Below are 24,827 nucleotides of genomic sequence, written 5' to 3' on the forward strand. Positions count from 1 at the left end.
TCCCCTTGGCCTTAAAAATAAGTGTTGTGGTTTCCATTACATAGACTCTTAGATGGTTCGTTATAATCATCATCATAATTTACGGTGATTCTTGAACAACACCGCTATGACGCATGAATGCGTGCCTGTTTTTGTATTTAACAGTCAGTTTGGTATTTATGACCACAACATTTATTTTTTGCCATGTTTTCCAATAATAGATGATTTTGGTCCACTTTCAGTGTTGTGTGTGCAGTGACAATTATTAAAGAGACATGCCTTAGTTTGGAACACATTATAAACATGACAGTGCTTTGCTTACATAAATTATTTTTCTATCTTCTGATCAGAATGAGGTGGAGGGATAGATAATGGTCTTCTGTTTGTTCATCACACGGAAGTCCCGAGTTTGATTCCCTACATGGGTACAATGTGTGAAGCCCATTTATGGAGTACCACACAAGGATATTGCTAAAACATTGTAAAACCCTTCTCACCCATTCTGAACAGAAAAATAATTTGGGTCGCAAAATTGTAGAAATGCTGGCATGTTTCTTGAATTCCCTTAAAACTATTTCAGTCAGTAGTCCTTTGAGGCTGACTTGACCATTTCAGATGCATCCACACTTTAGCCAACAACAACCGCAGCAGCAGCCACATCCAGCTAACAACGCAAACAGCCCAGTGCCAGGATACAGTCAGAGCATGCCCTCTTCTCAACAGCAAACTTTCCTATCTCAACAGCTTCAGCCGTCATCACAGCCCCAGCCCCCAGGGCCGTCTCCCCCCTGCCAGCCGGCCAGTCAGTCCTCGCCCCTTCACACCCCCACTACACCCATACAGGCTCTCCAACATCAAACATCACAGATGAAGGGGTCCCCAGTCCACAATAACTCCGAACAGTCACAGCAGGTGAGTTTGGGTGATGCTGGCTTTTGACTAATTTTATGACTTGGTCTTACAGTACATTTATTGAAGTATGAAGGCAAGAGGAGTTTAACTTTAAAGAAAACTGCTGCTTATATAACTTGTCCTTGACAAAGGGAGATGGAATTGAAGCCAGAATTTTATCTTTCCCCCACACCCCTTGATTTGTTTTTGTTTAGAATACATTAAATATTCTTAAATCTTGGATTGCAAAGTACTTGAGATGTAGTAGTTTACTGACAGGTGTAATGAAAAGATTTGATTGTATAAACTGGCTGTGGTGCCTTTTAACAAGGGTTAAAATATTCAATAAATGCAAAGTGTTTTTATACTACAAAGAAATTGTGACACAATTATATTAAAGAGTGTTACATTTTAGACACTTCGTGTCTAGTGCAGATGAGGTGTTGTGATATGTGTCATATTTTGACCCTAGGTCAGTGATCTATGAATCATACTGTTACATCCCAGGTATGGATAGATAGACAGACAGACATTGCATCCTGTATGACACCCCTGTATTACACCCTTATATCAGTGTCATATTGATACATCCATGGTGTTGATAGACAAGTTATTCCCCTGGATAATTGATATATTTCAAACTGATGCACCCAACTGGTATTGTCGTCTGACCAATAATCAAGACATATTTACAGCTTACACTTATTTTGAATTCTGCTGTCAGATGTAGGTTCATGGACAGAAGTCTCAATAGAAATAGGCCTGTGAAGATCCGGGGTAGAATAGGTCTTCAGCAACCCATGCTTGCCATAAAAGGCGACTGCTTGTCATTAGTGGCGACTAACAGGATCGGGTGGTCAGACTCGCTGATTTGGTTGATGATGCATGTTATCGTATCCCAATTGCATGGATCGATGCTCATGATGTCAATCACTGGATTGACTGGTCCAGACTTGATTACTTACAGACAGCCATTATATAGCTGGAATATTGCAGAGTGCGGCGTTAAACAACAAACAAACAATAGAAATAAAGATGTTGTGATGCATCAAGTTAAACTGCAAATTATTGACTTGGTAATGTTTTGTAGTGTGTATGTGTACCCATATAACTCTCAATAATTTCTCTCCAGTAAGGCATTAAATAAAATTGTTACCAAAGGCAATTGAAAACAAGCATGGAATTCATTTATTTGAAATGTCACTTCTATACACATGTGAATAAAGTGGGGAAAAATATTACCATTAAAATAACATTTTGACTTCTTTGAGTGTTATTTGTTTGTCTAGCTTTCAAGTTTTTTGGCACTTGAATAACATTTGGTGGATAAGAGGAGCTTCTTAATTAACATTACACAAAGATGTTGGACAAAACATATGCTGTTTTTTTTAATTGAACTCAAGATGAGTTGAATTTATAATCTTGGTATAATTGTGTGTGCTTGCAGTGTTTTTTATCAGAAACACTATTAAGATGATATACTTGTAGTGCTGAATATTGTAAAGCTATGTAAATCCCAATACAAACAGTGCACGCAGTTCTGTTGAAAGTAGTTCCGGCAGCATGCTTCTAGCTTGAGAGATCTTTATGTTTCTGCTACACAGAAAGTAGTCCTAACCAAAGGAAAAGTTGATGGTAGATAGAAATACTGAATTCACTCAAAGTTTTAGTTATAATTTTAAGCAACCGTGATGATTTTGATACTTACATAAACAAATTGATCAGGACATATATTATGTGAAAGTAGTTCCGGCATGTATCACCCAACCATATGATTGCACTATTTTCATCAAAGGGATCAGTATTCTGTATAGTTTAGAAGTAGTAAGTAGAGTATTTTAAGAAGACAGTTCAATAATTTGAAAAATCTAAATTATATTTTATTTTAATTTATTTTTTTCCATTTTTTTTGTAAATACAAATTTCATAGTTGTGAAGTTGATGGTATATCACAAGAGATTTTGAAACTTTGTTAGAACACAGTTATGTTAAAATAAAATAAAACATTTCAAGCCATTTCACCTTTGTCAATCAATATATCAGTATTATCAGTAAGTTCCTTTTATGCAAGGCATTTTATATATGGAATTGTTTTATATGCAGTGATTAAGATTATCATGTGTAATTGTCTCTTAAACTCAGATGTCAATAGCTGTCATCAATTCACGCATTTGCTGCCTGATCGACTGGTGATTCTGTTCAAAACATACCAATCATAAAATAACTGAAAAGAATTTTATTGCAGTTATCAAAAGAAATGTTATCTGAAACTGTTATTGGAATAATATATTCTGTTATCTTGCTACTTTTACTCTATATATTCACAATTCTAAGTCTTTATTATGGCATTTCTACTCTATGTATCTAACTGATGTTCGTTTCAAGGCATCTAAAGTCGTAATCTCACCATGCTGCAAATAATGTTGAGTTTATGTGATCACATGCGATTTCACCGAAATTAATGTGAATGATATTGAATAAAAGATTGATTAAAATAGACTACAAAGGCAAGATATACAATGAACACTAAATATGACCAGATAGTTTTATTACAGGCCTAACTTGTGTACTTCTGGACAGACATGCTATATTCGGTGTTAGGGGGGGGGGGGGTTGGGTAGCCTAGTGGTTAAGCGTTCGCTCGTCACACTGAAGACCCGGGTTCGATTCCCGACATTGGTACAATGTGTGAAGCCCATTTCTGGTGTCCCCCACCGTGATATTGCTGGAATATTGCTAAAAGTGGCGTTTAACAATACTCACTCACTCACTCACCTCACTCACCTCACTCACCTCACTCACCTCACTCACCTCACTCACTCATTTTCGGTGTTACATGCTCATGGTCTTTGCATTGGGGAAAATAGTCAACTCATTGTGTACAACCCACAACACAGCTGTATTTCTCTTTTTTAAAAAGCATTTCCAGAAAACATGATGCTTTACTTGATCGCCAGAAATGTAAATTGATCCTTTTTCCAGATCATGTGAGGTTAACTGGCTTTTGTTCATGTTCAGGCAACACAATAATTGAAATACATATTTGGCTTAATGCATAAAATCTAAAAATTGTAATTTATTGTTGGCAGATTCTAGTTGCTGATGACACTTAGATGAATCTACTTTCTATCCATTTGCGGCACTTCTGATACTTCAGTCCCAGATGAATTCTGTTGTGAAATTATTAATGTTCTGCGGTAAAATGTCCAAAGTTCTGCAGCTAACACTGCATAGTTCTGCGGTAATAACAACCATTTCCCTCTCAGAAGTTAATACAAAGTTGATGTCACCCGTATTTATTCATGCTTTGATTTGAACATGTGTATGTAGTCATAATACCACAAAAACGTTTAGAAGTGAGAATTGTTTCTGTCAAATTTTGTTTTATTGTATGATTCATGTTCTGTATGTTTGAATAACGTGGTAAGTGCAAAATTTGTCAGCTTGAAAATAATGAAAATGAGTGTATTGATCGATAAAGAGGGCTAATTCTGTGAATGTTCTGCAATACAGCGTTTGAAGGTTTCCATTTTTGGTTATCAAGTTTTCATTCACTAATAGTAATACACACACTGCAAATCATTAAAAATTGTGTTTTGTGTGACCAATTATTGCGAAAATATAACATTTAAAAGAGCAAAGAATTGCAAGTTGATATGTTGCCGTACTTCACAATGCCAGATTGCCCCAGTGGGAAACAATTCACTTTTTCTGAACAATAGGTTTCTCACCAAAGAGGTGAATGTCTCAGACCAGGGCTCTGTTCCACAAAGCGATGGTAGCGTTAATTAATTGTTACGCTCAGACTTTAACATAGGCAAGCGACAGTTGTTGCGCTATGATCACTTTGTGTAAGAGGGCCCTCCGTCACTCAGCGCTTTCCTCCATCATAAAGCTGACACACTGGAATACTGTTCAAAGTGGCGTCAGTCCCAGCTCACTTTATCTTAACAATAGTTATTTCCCTTAGTCATTGCAGGATGCAATATCTTTAAGTGGTATTTTTGAAGCTGTAGTATCAAGTCTCTCTTCACTTATTGTGCTACAAATCTCATTGTTGTCCTGGTAATGATCATTAGCACCACACTTCCATTAGAATATACTATTAGAATATATCCCCACTACCCATTGCTGGTGTTTGTGGGCAAGTAAGTTAGATGTGATCACGTTTCATCATGTGCCTGTGTCCTGGATTGTTGCTCATTTGTTTTTGTCAATGGTAACATAGGTTTGCCTCGGATAGATTTGATATTTTAAACCGACTATGAGGCGACTAACAAGATCGGGTGGTCAGGCTCACTAACTTGGTTGATGCTTGTCATCGTATCCCAATTGTATGGATTTGGGTTTATGATATGAATCACTGGATTGTCTGGTCCAGACTCACTTATTTACAGACCGCTGTTATAGCTTGAATATTGCTGAGTGCGGCATTTAAACTCCAAACACACAAACAAACAAAATGATATTTTAGACATCTTTGGCTATATGGTAGAGATATATTTAGTTTAGACTTGTCAGTTGAGTAAATTTTTTGTTTTCTTTTTCAGGGTATAACAGAAAACAACAGAATGAGTCAAAACAAGAGGTCAGAAAGCGAAGAGGAGTCAAAAGGGGTAGGTCATAAAACACTGTGTGCTCACAAACCTGTACTCTTGCCTGGTTGAAAACAGTTCCCATTAACTCATTGTAAGAGGTTCAACATTGGGTGAATGCATGTAATCATACACCAACAGCTAGGGCTGGCTAAACATTTACGATTATGGTTATGAAATTGTTTTCGATAACAACTTGCATTAATTATTGTGATGAAATAAAGTTGAGATTTACCGACATAGAGTTGTTATTGTCAATCATGTCAATTGTCGAAGACGAAAAGCAGTTGTCAACAAAGTAATCCATGTATAAATGTGTCACTGCTCACCAGTAGGGTGGAAGATGTTGATTTCTTTCGGGACTTTCTTGCATACTTGCTTAAATTACTTCGATGTTTATCGATAATTGATCGATATTTAGTTAGTGATTATCAATCTCTGATATATATCGATAGCCAGCCCTAACTACAGTACTGGATGATGCTATTAATATCAGTCTCTTGTTTGATCTGTGCGGCCTGAATAGCGCTAACTCGTCAGTTCAGAACATCAAACAAATTTCAACCTTGTTGGACTAGAGTGTGAACTGTCATCAGTAACCTTGTCAAACTAATGGTGAAGCTTGTGACATATGTAATAGAACTGAGTAGGGGTGACCATTGGTCTGGATATCAAAATCGCGATGACTATGGATATTGCAAGCAACTATTGCGATAAATATGGATAGTTTTCAGTGTATCATTTTAGATGGATTTTAGAGTTGAATTTAACCTTGGAACTGAAGTTTCCTTTGAATGTGATAACCATAACAACAAAAAAGTTTGATAAAGTTTGAGATATGACTGACTGTTTATTCTTACCCTAATAATTTAAGAAAAATAAACTTCCACATTACCATATGTAAATTACTACCACTCATGATCAAAAGAAAAACAAATTTGAACAGCATTTGACTCCATCGCATGATATGGTAAATACAATCGAAACTATCTATATTCCTGACTGAAACCGATACTATTCATCGGAAACTGATCTAACAATCAATTTATTGTCTTCAAGTGCTTACCACTAGCAATATATCTATTTCGATTCATCGTAACACCCCTAGAACTAAGTATATTTTGGAGTCAGGATCAGTGTAGAAGTCATATCTGCAACATTACACATAATAGAAACTGTATTTATATCATTAATGCATGTTGTAAGAGGTATCTAAATGTTTTTGGTGGTCAAGCTTGGTTGATGGTGTGACCCCATACCCTGACATGGTTGGACATACGTAACATTTCAATAACTGGATTGTGTGGTCCAGGCATTCATGACACTGTTATATTGCTGAAATACTACTTATTACTTGTTTACTGTCAGACCACAGTAATATTGACAAAATACAACTTATTACTCGTATACTGTCAGACCACTTTAATATTGACAAAATACAACTTATTACTCGTATACTGTCAGACCACTGTAATATTGACAAAATACTACTTATTACTCGTTTACTGTCAGACCACTCTAATATTGACAAAATACAACTTATTACTCGTTAAATGTCAGGCCACTGTAATATTGACAAAATACAACTTATTACTCGTATACTGTCAGACCACTGTAATATTGACAAAATACTACTTATTACTCGTTTACTGTCAGACCACAGTAATATTGACAAAATACAACTTATTACTCGTATACTGTCAGACCACAGTAATATTGACAAAATACAACTTATTACTCGTATACTGTCAGACCACAGTAATATTGACAAAATACAACTTATAACTCGTATACTGTCAGACCACAGTAATATTGACAAAATACAACTTATTACTCGTATACTGTCAGACCACTGTAATATTGACAAAATACAACTTATTACTCGTTTACTGTCAGGCCACTGTAATATTGACAAAAATACAATTTATTACTCGTATACTGTCAGACCACTGTAATATTGACAAAATACTACTTATTACTCGTATACTGTCAGACCACTGTAATATTGACAAAATACAACTTATTACTAGTATACTGTCAGACCACAGTAATATTGACAAAATACAACTTATTACTCGTTTACTGTCAGGCCACTGTGATATTGACAAAATACAACTTATTACTCGTTTACTGTCAGGCCACTGTAATATTGACAAAATACAACTTATTACTCGTTTACTGTCAGGCCACTTTAATATTGCTGAAATACTACTTACTATGGTGTTGATTAAGACATTTAATAGGTTTGGGATATCGATGACTTCGTCTTTTTCTAATTTTGAGTTGCTTGTATACAATATGCATGAAACATAAAACCCTCGAAGTATAACAACACTGTTGGTAATTACCCAGTGTGACCTTTTGAGCTGCCGTGCCTGTATTTCCTTACAGATCTATATTTACTGATTGAGTGCAGGTATCGCATACATGAACAGTGAATAATGCACAAAGGCTTGTTAAATGTAACATAGTCCCATTGTTGTGAGCTTATGCAACATGTGAATCTTGGGGTGGCAAATGAATAGATGCCTATATTAGAAGTTGCCTTAAAAAGAATTTCAGCTTGAATTAAAAGCTATTTAATGTCTACTCTTTGGTTTAATATAGGTCTTCAGCAACGCATGCTTGCCGTAAGAGGCGACTAACGGGATCGGGTGGTCAGGCTCACTGACTTGGTTGACACCTGTCATCGTATCCCAATTGCGTGGATCGATGCTCATGAGGTCAATCACTGGAGTGTCTGGTCCAGACTCGATTATTTACAGACTGTTGCCATATACCTGGGATATTGCTGAGTGCGGCTTTAAACAACCAACCAACCAACCATTAAACATGGGAATAAATATATGTTGGTTACCCTAAGACAAATGTAAATACCGAATGGTAATGATGACATTTGAAAGTACTCAATGACTCAAGATTATCTGGTATTTGTTTTCTTTTGCCTTCTTGCAAATGAAAATGTTGAATGAAAAATATTTGAGTGATTTTGAAATCAGAAAAAAAAATGTCTTTTGATATCAATGTTAATCAGTAGAACAACAGTGCACATTACTAATGAAACATCAGACCTTCCTTCTCGGTCAAACCTTCCCCAGTTCAAACAGACGAGGTTGAATGTCAAATTTTAAAAAAAGTAGCCAAAGTTCTTCATGTCTGAAATGTGAATTGACATTAAATTAATTAAAGACGGTACCTCCTCGACTGTGAATCAAAATCAATGATGATTTGTCCTCGTACACAGAAAGATACTTTGACAATTGACTAACTCGTTTGCAGTGTTTATCTGATACGTGATTACTCAGGGGAAGCCGGAGTAATGGGACATGGGTCACAAATGTTCCCCTCTTCAAATAGCAATATCTCTGGAATAAGACCGAAACAATTTAAAGCTGAAGATAACAAATGCAGGTTCTGAACATTTTGAATCCTTCGCAAGCATCACATATATATTTTGCACCAAAAGTGAATATTTTGGTTGAGTCTGATATCCTGCTCAGGCATTGAGCTGGTCATTTATTGCAGGGGAGGGGGCGGTGAGATTGGTCTTAGGACTGTATAATATTTTGACCTACCCACCCGACCCCATCCCCTCCCCATCTTTATGCTGTGTCTCTTTTTCATCTTGCACAGATGCTCATACGCACACGCACACGCACACTCACACTCACACTCACACTCACACTCCCCTCCCCATCTTTATGCTGTGTCTCTTTTTCATCTTGCACAGATGCTCACACGCACACGCACACTCACACTCTCTGACACTCTCACACTCACTTAGTAGTGTTAGTCATGTGTGTTGGTGTCATGGTCAAGAATAAGTCAATCTTTGGGTGTTTCAGGAAACCTGACCTTTGTTTCATGTGCGACCCAAATATTTTGTCACAGCTGTTAACAGTTGGATTTTTCTGCATATTATTGTAGCTGTAGCTATTTTGACCTAAAACTGCTAGTAACATCAGTCATTAACAATATTAAATTATAAATAGAACCCTAACTACCGACCCATTTTTTTGTTTTGTTCCCTGAAACAAGTATGTTTTTGTTTGGTCTAATACAAAGGCATATATTATTGGTAGGCTTGAAATTCACACAAGTTTCAGCAGTTTTCTTTGGTGATTTTGTTATTAACAAATGCGGAAGACATATTCATTATTTTTTTCAAAGCATTCTTCTGTGTATTGGCTGAATTGGAAAAAAAGTATCTTTAAGATGACAAAGTGATCAGACTGGAAACCCTGACCACTACACAACATGCTGCTGTGCAGTAATAACAATCTCTGCAGGATGGCCATTACTTATAACATATATTTACCACCTTCGATAGGGATACTGACAATCTCTGCAGGATGGCCATTAATTTTAATGTATATTTCTTACCTTCAATAGGGATACTGACAATCTCTGCAGGATGGCCATTACTTTAAATATATATTTACCACCTTCGATAGGGATACTGACAATCTCTGCAGTATGGCCATTATTATAATGTATATTTACTTCCTTCGATAGGGATACTGACAATCTCTGCAGGATGGCCATTAATTATAACGTATATTTACTGCCTTCGATAGGGATACTGACAATCTCTGCAGAATGGCCATTAATTATTATGTATATTTCTTACCTTCGATAGGGATACTGACAATCTCTGCAGTATGGCCATTAATTATAATGTATATTTACTACCTTCGATAGGGATACTGACAATCTCTGCAGGATGGCCATTACTTATAATATATATTTACTACCTTCGATAGAGATACTGACAATCTCTGCAGTATGGCCATTAATTTTAATGTATATTTCTTACCTTCGATAGGGATACTGACAATCTCTGCAGGATGGCCATTACTTATAATATATATTTACTACCTTTGATAGGGATACTGACTATCTCTGCCGGATGGCCATTAATTTTAATGTATATTTCTTACCTTCAATAGGGATACTGAATTATTATTAGTATTAAAAAAGTAGAGTAATGCAGATAAATATGGATATCTTATAGAAAAAAAGAAATAATGTATTTAACTTGAATAAGCTTTTCAACTTTTGTCATTAGTTGCCAAGATAGTTCTTGTTTTATATGAGTTATACTGGTACAAAGTAATTAACCTGTTAATGTTTAAGAAGACAACATGGGGGTCTGTCTTCATCATGGTACATTCTTCTCTTCTCTTTTTATGGTGTATGAATAATTTTGTTGTAATTCTAGAGATGTAAGGCAGCACAAGTTTCATGAAACTGTTTGGAACATTGGTTGACAATATCTTACCCGTGACTGTCTTGGTTTAAATTTATGTTCTTGTTGGCCCTTTGTAGATGTCATTTGCCAGATGACATACACTATATTATATCTGTCACACGTGTTGTAACAAGTGAAATTACAGATGCGTGGTGTAGTAAGGTAAAGGTTACTGTATTCTCAGAGATACCCTATATAGTAGACTGTGCAGATCTTCTAATTTCAGATATGTTGCTACTGAAACAAGAAATCAGAGAAAAGATAAACCTTTTAAAAAGATCTTCTAATTTCAGATATGTTGCTACTGAAACAAGAAATCAGAGAAAAGATAAACCTTTTAAAAAGATCTTCTAATTTCAGATATGTTGCTACTGAAACAAGAAATCAGAGAAAAGATAAACCTTTTAAAAGTGTGGAATCATTTTATGATAAATAGAGAGCTGTTACTCTTGCCAACTTGTTGCTCAAATATGACCAAATATGTTTTTGTCAGATGATGTAGAAATAAATGGTCTCTTGTCAACTGGCAAGCAAACTGTTTAAGGAAACTTCTTCTGAATCTTACAGGCACAGTATATACTACTAAACAAAAAAGTTAAAGAACACTCCATTATTGAGGAAAGCAGGTGTTCCTTAACTTCTTTGGCATTGGGGGCGGTCGGGCAGCCTTGTGGTTAAAGCGCTCGCTCGTCAGGCCGAAGACCTTGGTTCGATTCCCGGCATGGGTACAATATGTGAAGCCCATTTCTGGTGTGCCCCTGCCATGATATTGCTGAAATATTGCTAAAAGGGGCGTCAAACCATACTCACTCGCTTACTCTTTTTGTATAGGATATATATATTTAAACATTAATCATTGTCATTTTTGAATCTGTCATTTGGATAAACCTGGGTTTTTCTTTCAACATAATTTTCAAACAAGCTTTATCTTAATGATGATGATAGTTACTAATCTTAACATGATTACGAGCAATATTGTATGAATTCCACAAGTAATTTAACATTAGTTATTGATATTACTACAGGTAGTTTAACCAATTGATGATCTATTAATAACCAATTGTTACAGCTTATGATGGGAAAATGAATGTATTGAGGAGTTCAGTGATCAGATGCATTGCAATAGGTACAATCATCCTGATAATGATGGCTGTTTTTAAATTACTAATTTAACACCCAGTTATCTCTGATGTATCTAATTACCTCATGTTGAGTTGGAAAGCTGGAATATTGCGGAGTGTTTTGTATAAACAAGCAATAATGGCAGTACAACAATGACAGAAACAAGTGGAGTACAGTTTGTTACTCAATCACACACATGATCATGTTTATTAATTAATGATTAAGATTTCTGGAGAATTGTTAATTTGTTCACGATTCAAATGCAAAATGCTATTTGGTCACTGACAATTCAAATGTAAAATGCTATTTAGTCACTGATAATTCAAAGGTAAAATGCGATTTGGTCACTGACAATTCAAATGTAAAATGCTATTTAGTCACTGATAATTCAAAGGCAAAATGCGATTTGGTCACTGACAATTCAAATGTAAAATGCTATTACACTGATAATTCAAAGGCAAAATGCCACTTGTTTGGCACGAGAATCCAAGACTCCAGCAAGACTCCATGTTAAATTCAGGAGATTAAACATGATTATATACTACTCAAAAGAAGTTAAGGATCACCTGATTCTTTCATATTACAATAGTAATATTACCAATATGAAAGAATCGGGTGATCTTTAACTTCTTTTGAGTAGTATATTTATGATGCTGTACACCATGGCTTTTTTATTCCAGTCCCATCGTGGTCAAAATGTGGTACCCCTTCTTCGTGTACACTTGCAGGCTTTTTATCAGAAGTCAGCAGCTGGTGACTGTTTACTTGAGTATTTGCACTGGTTACTTTCCTGTACAACTTAAAATTGGCAATAGGTTTATAATACAGCATGGAAAGACCCTTCCTGAAAAATGTCCAATCTGATTGTGCTTCGATAATTCTAATGCAAATATTTGTTACGTGTAAGAATAATTCGTGTTCACTTGTGACTGCTACTTAGCCTATTCTCTCTCTCTCTCTCTCTCTCTCTCTCTCTCTCTCTCTCTCTCTCTCTCTCTCTCTCTCTCTCTCGGGTTTAACTATTTGCTATCATTATAAGGACTAGTAAACTATCAATGTTAATGTCTATTGCTAACACACTCTCTCTCTCTCTCTCTCTCTCTCTCTCGGGTTTAACTATTTGCTATCATTATAAGGACTAGTAAACTATCAATGTTAATGTCTATTGCTAACAATGGACACTGATAATGGGAGAGTTACAGTGACAACACTAAAGCTGGCCCATGTTTAATGGGAGTTGTTCCTCGTCATTTCTGACACAAAAACTATGAAACCCCCAACCCAGATTTTATGTTATCCCAGGATACCCAGACACTCCCAATTGTTTTTAACATATTATGGACAAGTGATGAAAGTGGTGAAGCAATTTATCTGAGAGATCTGGTGTGCCCTTTATCATTTAGGATGTTGATACAGAATAATTTGATAATACGCTCATCCTAACAAATACCTTGGCCACTGTTGTGATGAAGCTGGAGACAAATGACATTTGTATTTGGCGGGAATCTTTTTAAGAACAATCTATTTTTTCCCAGCTGTATCCAACAAACTAAGAAGTGCTCACTTCTCAAAACTAAAAACCTACCTTCAGAACATCCCTAAATTAATTTGAAGGCTGAAGGCCTGTAATGGCTATCCAGTCGAAGTCATTTTTATACCCCGATTTGAAACTTTCACTGGGGTAAACAAAATGCCTTGGCACATAAATATGAACATTTTACATACCCAATGAAGTTGTGGCAGTGAGATGTATCACAGTGTTCACAATTAAGCGTGAAAGTAAATGGGTCCTGTCGTATCTCTAATCTTGAAGTTTTTATATTGTATCCCTTGATACAAATACAGCAGGAGCCAACCTCAAGGACAATAGCACGACACTTAATTTTAAGCACTGCATTGCCTCGGGTGATTGCCTTATGTTTTCTTCAATCACAATCTGGTGTATATACTGTGTATAACTGTTTTTCTGTGAAATATATTGATAATTTAAATTACTTCCATGTTACATCTGTTTAGTTACATATTGGTTCAATGATTTCCCCATTTAAAGAGATATCTTCAATGTTGTAAAGGTTTCATGCAATTGTTATTTTAGTTTGAAAAGAAAAACAAACCTGATTATGTATAATATGAGATCTGTTAAATGTCTTGAATATATCATTCTATTAAAACATAATTCAAAGCAGTTTGATAATTGTCAATAAATAAATCATTGCTGAAACAATGTCATACTTAAACCCTGACACTAAAGGAATTGACATATTTGATGTAGACTAAATTAGAATAAACATTGTATTATTCAGAAGATAATATGGCCACTAATTGTAATGATAATGAATTGCCTGGGGAGCATGGATGTTGTAATTCAGGTAAATAATTGAATGTTCCTTGTGACACGGTGTAGACCCCCACTCACATGGAGTGGGTTTTCTTTATTATCCTACGTCATTATAGATGGAGCTCTGCCTTGATGGAATCCCCTTCAGAGCGAATACTCCTTTGTTGCGATAGAAAAATCGGCTCTATTTATAGCCTGGACACATGTAGAGCCAAGCCAAGCTGGAGCGAGATTCTACACTGCATCTGGTCTAAGTTTCCACTGCCTATAGCCTGTTTCAACAAGCATGATTGCTTACTTTATGAATTATGTATTTGGTGGCGTTTCTTTGTTGATGCTTGGGCCAGATGTGTACTTTTTGTTCGTTGGAATTACAGGATAGGTAATGATGTATTGAGGAATGTTTGTTCTCAAATTTTTATAATATCAATGAATTTTCTTTTGTTTACCCGGTTTTCAGGCTGGTTGATTATGTGATCATAGTCTTACTATGCCTTTTGTGATAATTGACATACTTCTACTCGAAAAATATAAATTTGTCAATTTCAGTGCACAAAGCTGTCCATGCTGATAACAGTATGGAAGAAAATCTTCTTGATATTTGCTTGATTTCAAGTGATTGTTCAGTATGATTTTATTTCTCTGTTGATGGAATTACATATTGTAGCAAGATTTTTATTTTATTCCACAATTTGAATATATATATTTTTTATATAATCAATTTTGAGAAAAATAAATTTAGTCAACTTTTGATATCACATGATACTTACTGTAATTATTACATTTTCCATTTATTAGACATAAAAGCTCTCAAATGTCAAGTTATTGATCAAACTATTGGAAAAATTCCAGTGAAGGAAGTTTTTTCTGAAAAGTGATCATTTTGCAGATAAGATATCAATAGTTAATAGTTCAAAGTTGAGTTCGGAGTTAAAATCAATATGTTTTATTGGTAAAGATATTTTTGAAGTTTTTATTTTTTCGATCTAACTTATAAAAATTATTATGACATGTATGTATGTATTTATTTTAGTATGCTGACTAAAAAGTGTGGAAAATCCTTCTAGTATAACAGAGAATATTTGTGTAATGTTGAAACAGACTATAACTTTGTGGAGAGATAAGCACCCTAGCTCCAAGCCTGTATTGATTTTCGGCTATAGCTATAGATTACACTCAGTAGAAAGACTGGGAGATCGGGTCGGAGTTGACAAGCGAGTGAGCCAGCCAGCCACAGCGCAGAGAAAATAACCACATGAGAGTGGCCTATAAACCACACCACTTTGCTTAAAAACTTGAGAAAAAATATTCACACACTTTTGTTGATATAAAACACTTTTGGAAAAAAGGTTGTGAGAATATTAGACTATTATAAAACGAAGCTTATATGAAGTTAGTTTGCCTTGCTTTGTGGAGCCATTAGGGTTGCCGGGACTACTTTATGCAAATATGGCCGCCGTATAAATAAACCATTATATGGGCTAGTGAAATGGAACATGTTACAATGAGAGCATACAGAGAGATCCAAATTCAATTAAATGAAGGAGATTGAAAACCTAGGTGTAGAGTACTTGTGTTGAAAAAAAATTGGGGTGGGGGAGTATATTTTAGGGAGAAATCCGCTGTTGAATATGCGAGTCTAGCTGAGCAGCCAGTGAGACAGCAGCCTGCTAGCAAGCAAGCGGGAGCGGAGCGCTAGTCAGATAGCTTAACTGCTGCGTAGGCTACACCAGGCAGTGAAGGCCTGACATAGCTTGATAAATGGGCACTGCTGTATTGTCCTTTACAGCTTATTCAACCATGGGCAGAATGTAAATTGGACCAGTCTATTTGTGAAAGGATAGGGAGAGGAGCAACCGGGCTTCAATTAGGAGGCTTTTCCCTTGAACCCACTAAGTGGAACATGTTGTAAAAGCAACTGAAGAGTGGGGACAGGCAAGGGGAATCTTTGAGCCCGAGAAAAACCAAACTTGTGCTAGTTGAGCGAGCGGAGGCCTGACTAAGGGGGTTTTCGCATTGGTATATCCTGATTCTGTTCTCAACCGGGGATATTTTTAGTGGCTTTAGCTGAACTGTGAGAGACAGCCTGACTGCCTTGCCTGTTCATCTGAGGGCTGATTGCTCAGAGATTCACCCAAGTAAGTAGTAGCAGTAGATATTGGAAACAAAGGGAATTAATTCTTTTGTGTGGAGAGACCCTGGCCTATTCAACCAGGAAGGATAATTAAGGTAGAGCGTATAGCCCAGCCTGTAGATATATTTAGCACAGCCAGGTCTGAGCTGGTGGAAGCGAACTAGTTCATTTAACCTTCTCATTTAACTACTTTTCTCAACTGTTTATAGTGATCTATGACAAAATTATGTTTGAGTAATAAGTGTGTTTACATTGAAAGAATTTATCAAGGTGTGCACACAAGGTAATGTGTGTGTTATCTAGGAAGACCGATGACCTTTGCTTTGTTTGAACATTGAGCGGTCAGGCAAAACCTTTGTTTGCTGGTAGGAAGGAAAAAAGATCCGAGGGAAATAGACAGGGGACGGACAAATGAAGGCTGTACTAGGTACGCTAGTGTTGTAATAGGTGAGCATTGTATGGCAAGGCCTCCGTTACGTGAGTATCCTGCTTATGTGGAAACAGGACCATCCAGCACATGGAGTGGTGTGTGAATATGGCTGCCTTCCCTCAGCTTGCTAGGCTGTGTTGTTGTACTTGCAGTCCTCCAGTTTACAAGCTCTCTGTTCACGGACGAATAAATGGAATTTTGTTTGGGGGAGTTTGAGTCTGGGTCGTATTTGTAGTTTGAATTAAGGATTTTGGGTGTAACAGTTTGATTTTTTTTTAAAAATTGATTGTTGGAAACTTTGTTTTGGTTGGCCTGATTTTTATAGCTTGGTGTAACATCTGTTTCAAAAACTTGACTGAAACTTGTTAACCTGTTGGTTTTTGCTTGCTCTTTTACACACAAATTATTTTTTTGTGGGGGAGTATTAGGAAATGTATATGAAAGTGTTCTGAAATATAGTTGTGAAATGCCAGAAAGCTGTTACTACAAACTAATAACCGTGTATATGTCATTGAATGTTGGTGTTGGTATTTTTTACAAAATGGGATTATATCAATAACATGTTGTGAATTATTTACTTATATCTGAATGTAAATCCTTTTAAATCATTTACTTACATATCGCCTACATTAATATAGTTGAGTTTGAAAATCATTTTGAAACCAAATATTAGTAACAATATTGTATACTTCATTTAATCCTTCACATCTGAGGTGTTGGAATATTTGAGGGAAGATTGACATGCTAATCTTTAATTGACAATTTAGAATGTGTGAAATGCAAGTGCATTAATTAATATTGATATTTCAAGTGCCACTTGCGAAGGTTACCTGATCAACTAGTGTTAGCATACATTAAATTGTGTATGTAAAAGTAATCTTTCGAACTCTCCATATCACATTGATTTCATTGATAAATGTGGCTCCGTTTATGATTAACAGGACAATGCATTGTTTAAAATATATTTTATTTTCTCAACAATTGTCTCCTTTGTGGTTGTTGTTAGAGTTGTAAAGGTGGCTTTGTTACTTTTATACGAGGTTTTTGGAAATACTCTTTGAACATTTTGTCCATAGATTTGTCCTTAATATCAAGCTCCTTTTACTCTAATAATGTGAATTTGAATATTGCAGAAAGTCATGGATACAGTTATTAGGAATGTTTGAAAAATAATATAAACAAATTTCAATATAGGTTTATTTGTTAATTCCTGTAACTTTAAGTAAACTTTAACTTGTAAAATAAGTAGATTTAAGTAGAAATTTGAAAGGTCCTTAGAAAAATATTCTGTGATGAACACGTCTCAGCAATCACGTCGTTCCCACGCCCTAGTCCCCACACTTGTGAGTTGTCACCTTCCTCAACAACACTCTAGTGTTAAAAACCAGCTATGTCATGACTAGTTGTATCAACATTGATGATGATAGTATTTCCTGAAATATCCTTATGTTATGGTATCTACTGGCATGTATTTTTGTGAACAATTTATTCTGTCCAGTTATTCACCAGAGATGCATTTTGTAACTGAGATGCTCGTTTGGCAAAAGCAGCAAAACAGTGTACAGTGAATGTTGTCAAGATGATTGCAGTACGATATGCTTACCCTTTTCATGAACGCCTATTGTTATCACTGGGTTTCAGAGATTCATACATGTTTCATTGATATTTTGCCTTTTATGCCCATTAGAAAATAGAATAATGGGGGATGGGGTGGGCTGGTATCACCGAAACTGCTTATTTTGTCATTGACGTATATTTACTTTACTTTGCTAAAATGCAAAGTTATTTACATATTCATATCTATTTGTGTCAAACCTAGCAAAATGGTTCTAGGTTGCCTCCCTTGTTGTGTTTATATGGCATTGTAACAACCAAGTAATGAAGACCAGTGTATGATGTATGAACAAGCCGTATCGCATACCTAATCAGATGAAAGAGAACTGAGCCAGTGTTACACAACGTGAAATAACCTTGGTCAACATATGCTGTTATGCAACCAGACAGAGGCAGTGATATGTGATATAATAGATTAAGAGTGTGTGGGAGACATCTATTGTCAGTATTTGTCACCCGGGACTATATGTCACACTTCATTACTTCCTGTGGAATGTTAGTGCAATTGTTGCGTATTTGTTCAACTGAAGTGAATGAACTTACTCGTATGTACTTAGTATTCTTTCATAGTGTCACCAACCTTGGATGTCGACCAGGAACAATGTTTTACCCTGAACAATTACGCTAGGTGTAGATAGTGCAAGGTTACTGGTTAGAATGAAATGAAGTAGTCTTGGTACATATTACCTCCATTGATCGTCAGTGTGGTTTCGATTGAGTGAAGGAAGTGTGGGTTACCACAAACATAAATCTAGGTCTGGTTGTCCAGTCTTTGGAACTGTTTGCATAACAGTATGTGAAGTCAATTTAAGAAAATGTGTCGTCTTTTGACATGACTACTAGTCGGAGGTTCGTCAAATGTAGGGACTACTAGTAATGTACTAATGTTATGTATTCCTGTGTCGCCCCAAGTGTAGGAAAACTGTTTGTGTATTTGAATGACTCACATGAGGGACTTGACTTGTTTTTGTTTTCAATAATCCAGTTTTGTAAAGCAGAGCTCCAGATAAGCTTTTGGTGTTGTGGGTATTTTACCCATGCATTTTAAAATCATTGGGTATCAGTAATTCAATCTGCGTATTCAAATTTCTGTTACCCACTAGTTTTTACAGATGTGGATATTTAAGTTAAATATTTAAAAACACTATTCATCTAGTCCCTGCAAACTGGTGTCGTGTGGGTTCGAGAGCTTTATAGGACTCAAAAATACCACGATACTTCCACAAGAAAGTGTGATGGCAAATGATCATGATGTAACTGTCATCGTGGAGTATGGCAAGGTTGACGGAATGCCCGTTTATAATTCAAAATAAGTTGCTCATTTGCTAATCGAATACGCAGGGTTACTTCACAATATTTTGATGATACGCACAAGTTTTATTTTTGTAGCATATCTGTAATGTTCGTTGCGTATTTGATACGCTTGGATTATATTTTACTGCGTATTTCTGCATTTCTGATGCGTATTTCACGCAGATACGCAGCTTATCTGGAGCTCTGGTAAAGTGTTGTTTGTATTTCATTGCTGTCTCCATATGTTCACGTTCTTGTAGTTGCAATCACATCATGAAGTCTGCGGCTTGTGCAGGCTCACCTGAAGTTCAGATGCAAATGAGTTCTTTTCTCATAGTTTATATAACATAAGTTCACAGATTTATCTAGACCAGCTCAGAGGCTGATATTTGGTCCCAAGTCTGCAGTAGAAGTCTGTCAATATTTGCAAATGGGAACGGAGAATAAACTTTTCTCAATTCATGTTACTAATTAGTGGTGGAACCATAATCGGTGCACTGGTGCATCGTGAGTTTTTATGTGACGATACGATACATGATACGTTTTTTTTCTGTATCAATACTTGAAATTATCCGCAGCATTTTTGTCAGATATCGCAAAATTGTAATTAGCGCTTCAAGTTCACTACTAAAATAAATGCAACGGACGTGTGTCTACAGCTAGTGTTTCCTTTTGAACCTGCTCTGAATTATTAAAAAAGTTTCCATGCGAATTGACATAAATATGCGTACTGCGATGCGTATCTTGACCTTGCTGTATCATTTCAGTTCACCGCCATTACTAATGTGATGGCATGGTTTTGGTCACTTGTATTTCACTGATAACAGACCACAAGTATTTTTAAAAATCCCAACAAAGTAATTATTTCCCAGTGTGCTTTAAACATAAGATAAATCCATCATGTTCACAATGAGCTGTGTTTTATGTGATATCGCTGGCCTGAAGCAACATGTACTTATTTGCTGTCATTAGTATTCACCAGTTCGTATTTTTTAAACAAGTAATATTTAATGTAATGAATAGGGTAGTATGGTGAAAGATTTAGTAGATTGATTGTTGCATTGTCAATAGAACAAGTGGTTCCTGATATTGTTGTAGTCAGATGTAGAAGGGAGATGAGGTAGCCTTGTGGTTTAAGCGTTCGCTTGTCACGTCGAAAGCCTGTGTTTGATTCCCAACATGGGTGCAATATGTGAAGCCCATTTCTGGTGTCACCTGCCATGATATTGCTAGAATATTGATAAAAATGGCATATAACTATAGTCACTCACACAGATGTAGATTTGCTGCGCCACTGTCTCATGTTTGATACATCATGACAGATACCATACATTTTGGATGTTTCTTAGTCAACACCCAGGCAAGACTACTGTTTTAGGTTAAATTTACAAACATTAACATTATCAATTGAAGGGAATTGGTCATCCAAGATTTTTTCAATGTTTTTAAATGTCCTGTGAAAGATAATGCAAATGTCCTCATGCCATGTGTGTGAAACATGTTCTTGGCATCCCTCCTGATAAAATGGCTGGAATAATGCTAACAATTGACAGCACTTGGGGCGTGGGTGGCCTTGGCGTTCACTGTGCAGAGCTGCTTCCAAAGGGCACGCCAGAAACATATGATTGGGGGTTCGAATCTGGATTTGCCTTGATCATGTGCTTGTGGATATTACGCCTGGTAAAAGTCTCAGACCTGCTTCACTTCGGGCTTTCCTCCCACATTAAGCTGACATGCCGTGATCTAACTGGTGTTTAAACCCAACTATCTCACATTTACTCCCTGACTCAAGCTGCAGTGATGATGATGATGATGATGATGATGATGATGGTTTTGTATTTCAGGAACAAGGAGGTGGTGACGACACAGATTCGCGGACAACTCCAACGTCCACGGGGGTGCCACACCCGGCAGTCTCATCGCTCCGCCCGGTGCCATCACCCTCGGGGTCAGCAGGGTCAAGGTCAAATACGCCAGCCTCTCTTCCAGGTAGGCCAACGAGACAGTACGGGTGTATGATCAGTAATGGCAATCTATAACCATTGTTGCTGGAACACAAACCAGATCATTTAATGATCATTTGGAACAGGGAAAACATTTTTTTAACATTTTTTTAACGTTTTTGTTTCTTTGTCTTTTGGTCTTATGATATATTTCTGATATTTTATTCTATTATTGCAAGAATAAAAGGACATTGATTGGCAACGGTTGTTGCTGGTTGCCAGAATAGATTTAGAATGGTTCATATATCAGTATGGAAGACGTGTGTCGCAATTATGCTCACAAGATTCTGAATCTTGCCATATATAATCTGATACTTACCTCATGATACTATATATAATATGTTTTTATGAGACTTCTCTCATCTCTTTAATGTCTGACCGCCGTCCTAAAGCTGGAATATTGCTGAGTGCGGCGTTAAGCAACAATCAACAATTGTAATGTCTGATCAAACTTGGAAACCTTAATTGCAAGTAACAGTAAATGTTACTTCAACATGTTCAAATGCTCTGGTCCCTTTTGTGTCCATGTCTCTCTGGCAATGTGTTTTAGTTGTTGTAACAGACGTCAGGGTAATGATTGTCATGGAATCCCTGTAGATACTTTGAGGTCTTTGAGGGATGACCCTTTTAGCAGTATTGCAGCGATATCCTGGCGGGTGAAACAACCTCCACCGATTATACCCATGTGGGGAATAGAACTGAAGGTCTTTCTGGCTTCATTGAATGGACACTTGACCATTTGGCTATCCACTGCCTCCCTCTAAGTCACTTAGCTCTATATTTAATTTATTTAATATCATTTATGTATTAGTGGGGTGGTGGGGTCTTGTGGTTAAAGCGTTAGCTCGTCAGGCCGAAAGACCCAGGTTCGATTCCCAACATGGGTACAATGTGTGAAGCCTTTCCCGGTTTCCGATGCCATGATATTGCTGGAATATTGCTAAAAGCGGCCCAAAAACACTCTGACTCACTATTAGTGCAAGGAATCACTTTAAAAGTATTCTTTATTTTTGACTACAGCTCAATCAAGATTTATCTGTAGAGAACTTCATCACTGATCAGAATACCACAAATAATTATTCATTTAATGAACACAAATTGGTCGCAATTGTCATTATATTGATTTGAGTGTGTTAAGCCAACTGTTTAACTCGCTGATGGAGTTGTAAATGATTTAGTTTTAAGTAGACAATTAGATGTAATTTTACAAGTAATAAAATTATTCATAACAAGTTGTATGAACAAAAACTATTTTACATTCAATAAATGAAGAATGACTATCAAATGGATTATATTGAGGGGACACATTTCCCTTTTTTTGAAATTTCAGCCAATATTTGAAAACTATTAAGTTTGTTATTGAATTGAGGACAACTTAAGCTCAATATTTTCATCTACTTTCAACATTACATAGTTTCAAATGAAATATCTCCTTTCGGGCATGGAACTTTTAATGGATATGGATGCACGGTTGGTCGAATACAGGGGAACCTTGTTTGAAATTAAAGAATGCTCGGTGGATTCAAAAGTAATCAATTAGAAAGTATCAGCCTTTGGCTAGCCTGGAACCTTGTTATATTCAACTTGTGCATGATTTGATCAGAATAGCATGGGCTGCAATGCTGGTTTATGAATCCCAGCGAAAGATAAGCCACCAGTGTATTTATTAAACCTGTGGCTGAGGACATTGTGTAATGCCTTTTAATTTGTTTAGTTTTAGAAAATATAGCAAAACACCTTATTGCGTTTGTATATTATCAAATGAAAATCCACTTTTGTTGAATTAATCTTCTTGAAAAAAAATGGAAATTTCACAGCCAGGTGCACTGATACACATTAAGAATATACTGAAATTGTTCATCCACAATGACAGACTTTGTTCAATATGGAGCCGATATTTATCGCTTCGGAGGCATGACCCGAAGACACAGGAATGAGGATGATGCACTGACTAGAAGGCCCAATTAATCTAACTTACAAAATTGCTTTGTGTCCTAAAAACCCTTGAGAACCACTTAAACTGAATCAGTATAGATACAGAAACAGGACCATCGATACCACCAGCACATTTCACATCATTTTTGTTTTGTAAACAGTTCATTTGGTTCTCTGCGCTCTCCTGTTGAGAGTCTACACTGTCTCGACATGTCCCAATTATAGGCAGTTTGAGAGACAGGATTAGATGTTCTGAACAAATAATTCCTGTTTCATTTATTTCTGCCTCCAAGTACACCTAGTGCAGGAGCTCTGTACATTGGACACATTCCGAAAAAGTCCAACCCTCTGCATCATTCATGAAGCAGTCAGTGTCTGTGTGGAAATATAAATAAAGTTTTATGCCACCTGCTTTAGTATTTGTACACCTATCACGTGTTGTATCAGTGTATGTGTCAGTTTGTGAAGAAAATATATTAGCATTAATTTCAGAAATCGGGATATATTTGTGCTGTTTACATCTTCCAAGCCTTAGAATTTTACCAGATTCTGGTGCCAGACAAGGGAATATGGTTATGTACTCCTCACAATTCCAAAAATGTCTCTTGCCCACAATTACAGGAGTGCTCGCCAAGCCTAGGATTCATACAGCTATGAGATCTCAGGTCCCATGTCCCTGGAGGCTGGGTGTTTTGGGGTATGGAAGGATAGAAACCTGGGATTATGAAGAAGCCACTCTCATGTCACAATGCTCGTGTGGCCTAGGTGTCTACTTGAGAAAAACGTTTGAGCTGATGTTGATATATGATCTATTAGCTGTTATAATATGAAGGGAGTGTTGACATGTACAGTTTGGCTGTGCTTGCCATGCCCCCCCTATAGGATATGCCTCTGTTCAAACAAGCCATTCTTATCACCCTAGTATCAATGCTCCAGCAAATATTTGTGAAGCATATGAATTACTGCTAATCGACAAGTCGGATGGCGTCATAATGAGGGTGGCATGTGATCCGGACCTAGGCTGATCTTTGAAATACAAGCAGTAATTATTCTGTCAGGCTTGTGTTAAAATTTAAGGGCTTTTGAATAAAAAATTACAAAAGAAATTCCCGGCCAAGGTGTAAGCTCACATTGGCAGATGCTAGGGGTAGTCGAAGAATGATCACCACATGGACGACACATGCGCCTCCTTACGTCTTCATACAGAGCATGAACGATATGCTATTCATTGTCCCACGGCAT

The 24,827-nt window shown here is 36.5% G+C and overlaps 1 protein-coding gene across 5 annotated transcripts in view; it reads left to right on the forward strand.

The window, feature by feature from the left end:
• Positions 1–24,827, forward strand: part of LOC139474314 (trithorax group protein osa-like) — a 60,784-nt gene that overhangs the window by 11,872 nt on the left and 24,085 nt on the right. For 4 of the 5 annotated variants that reach the window (XM_071257274.1, XM_071257276.1, XM_071257275.1 and 1 more), the window contains exons 3-5: positions 595–891; positions 5,421–5,486; positions 21,492–21,636. In XM_071257274.1, coding sequence (XP_071113375.1) covers positions 595–891; positions 5,421–5,486; positions 21,492–21,636 — 508 coding nt within the window. The remainder of the gene's footprint in view (positions 1–594; positions 892–5,420; positions 5,487–21,491; positions 21,637–24,827) is intronic. The other variant, XM_071257277.1, reaches the window with a different exon arrangement.

This window comes from Haliotis cracherodii, unplaced genomic scaffold, assembly GCF_022045235.1.
Source record: "Haliotis cracherodii isolate W230 unplaced genomic scaffold, xgHalCrac1.p SCAF_3, whole genome shotgun sequence".
Taxonomy (NCBI): domain Eukaryota; kingdom Metazoa; phylum Mollusca; class Gastropoda; order Lepetellida; family Haliotidae; genus Haliotis; species Haliotis cracherodii.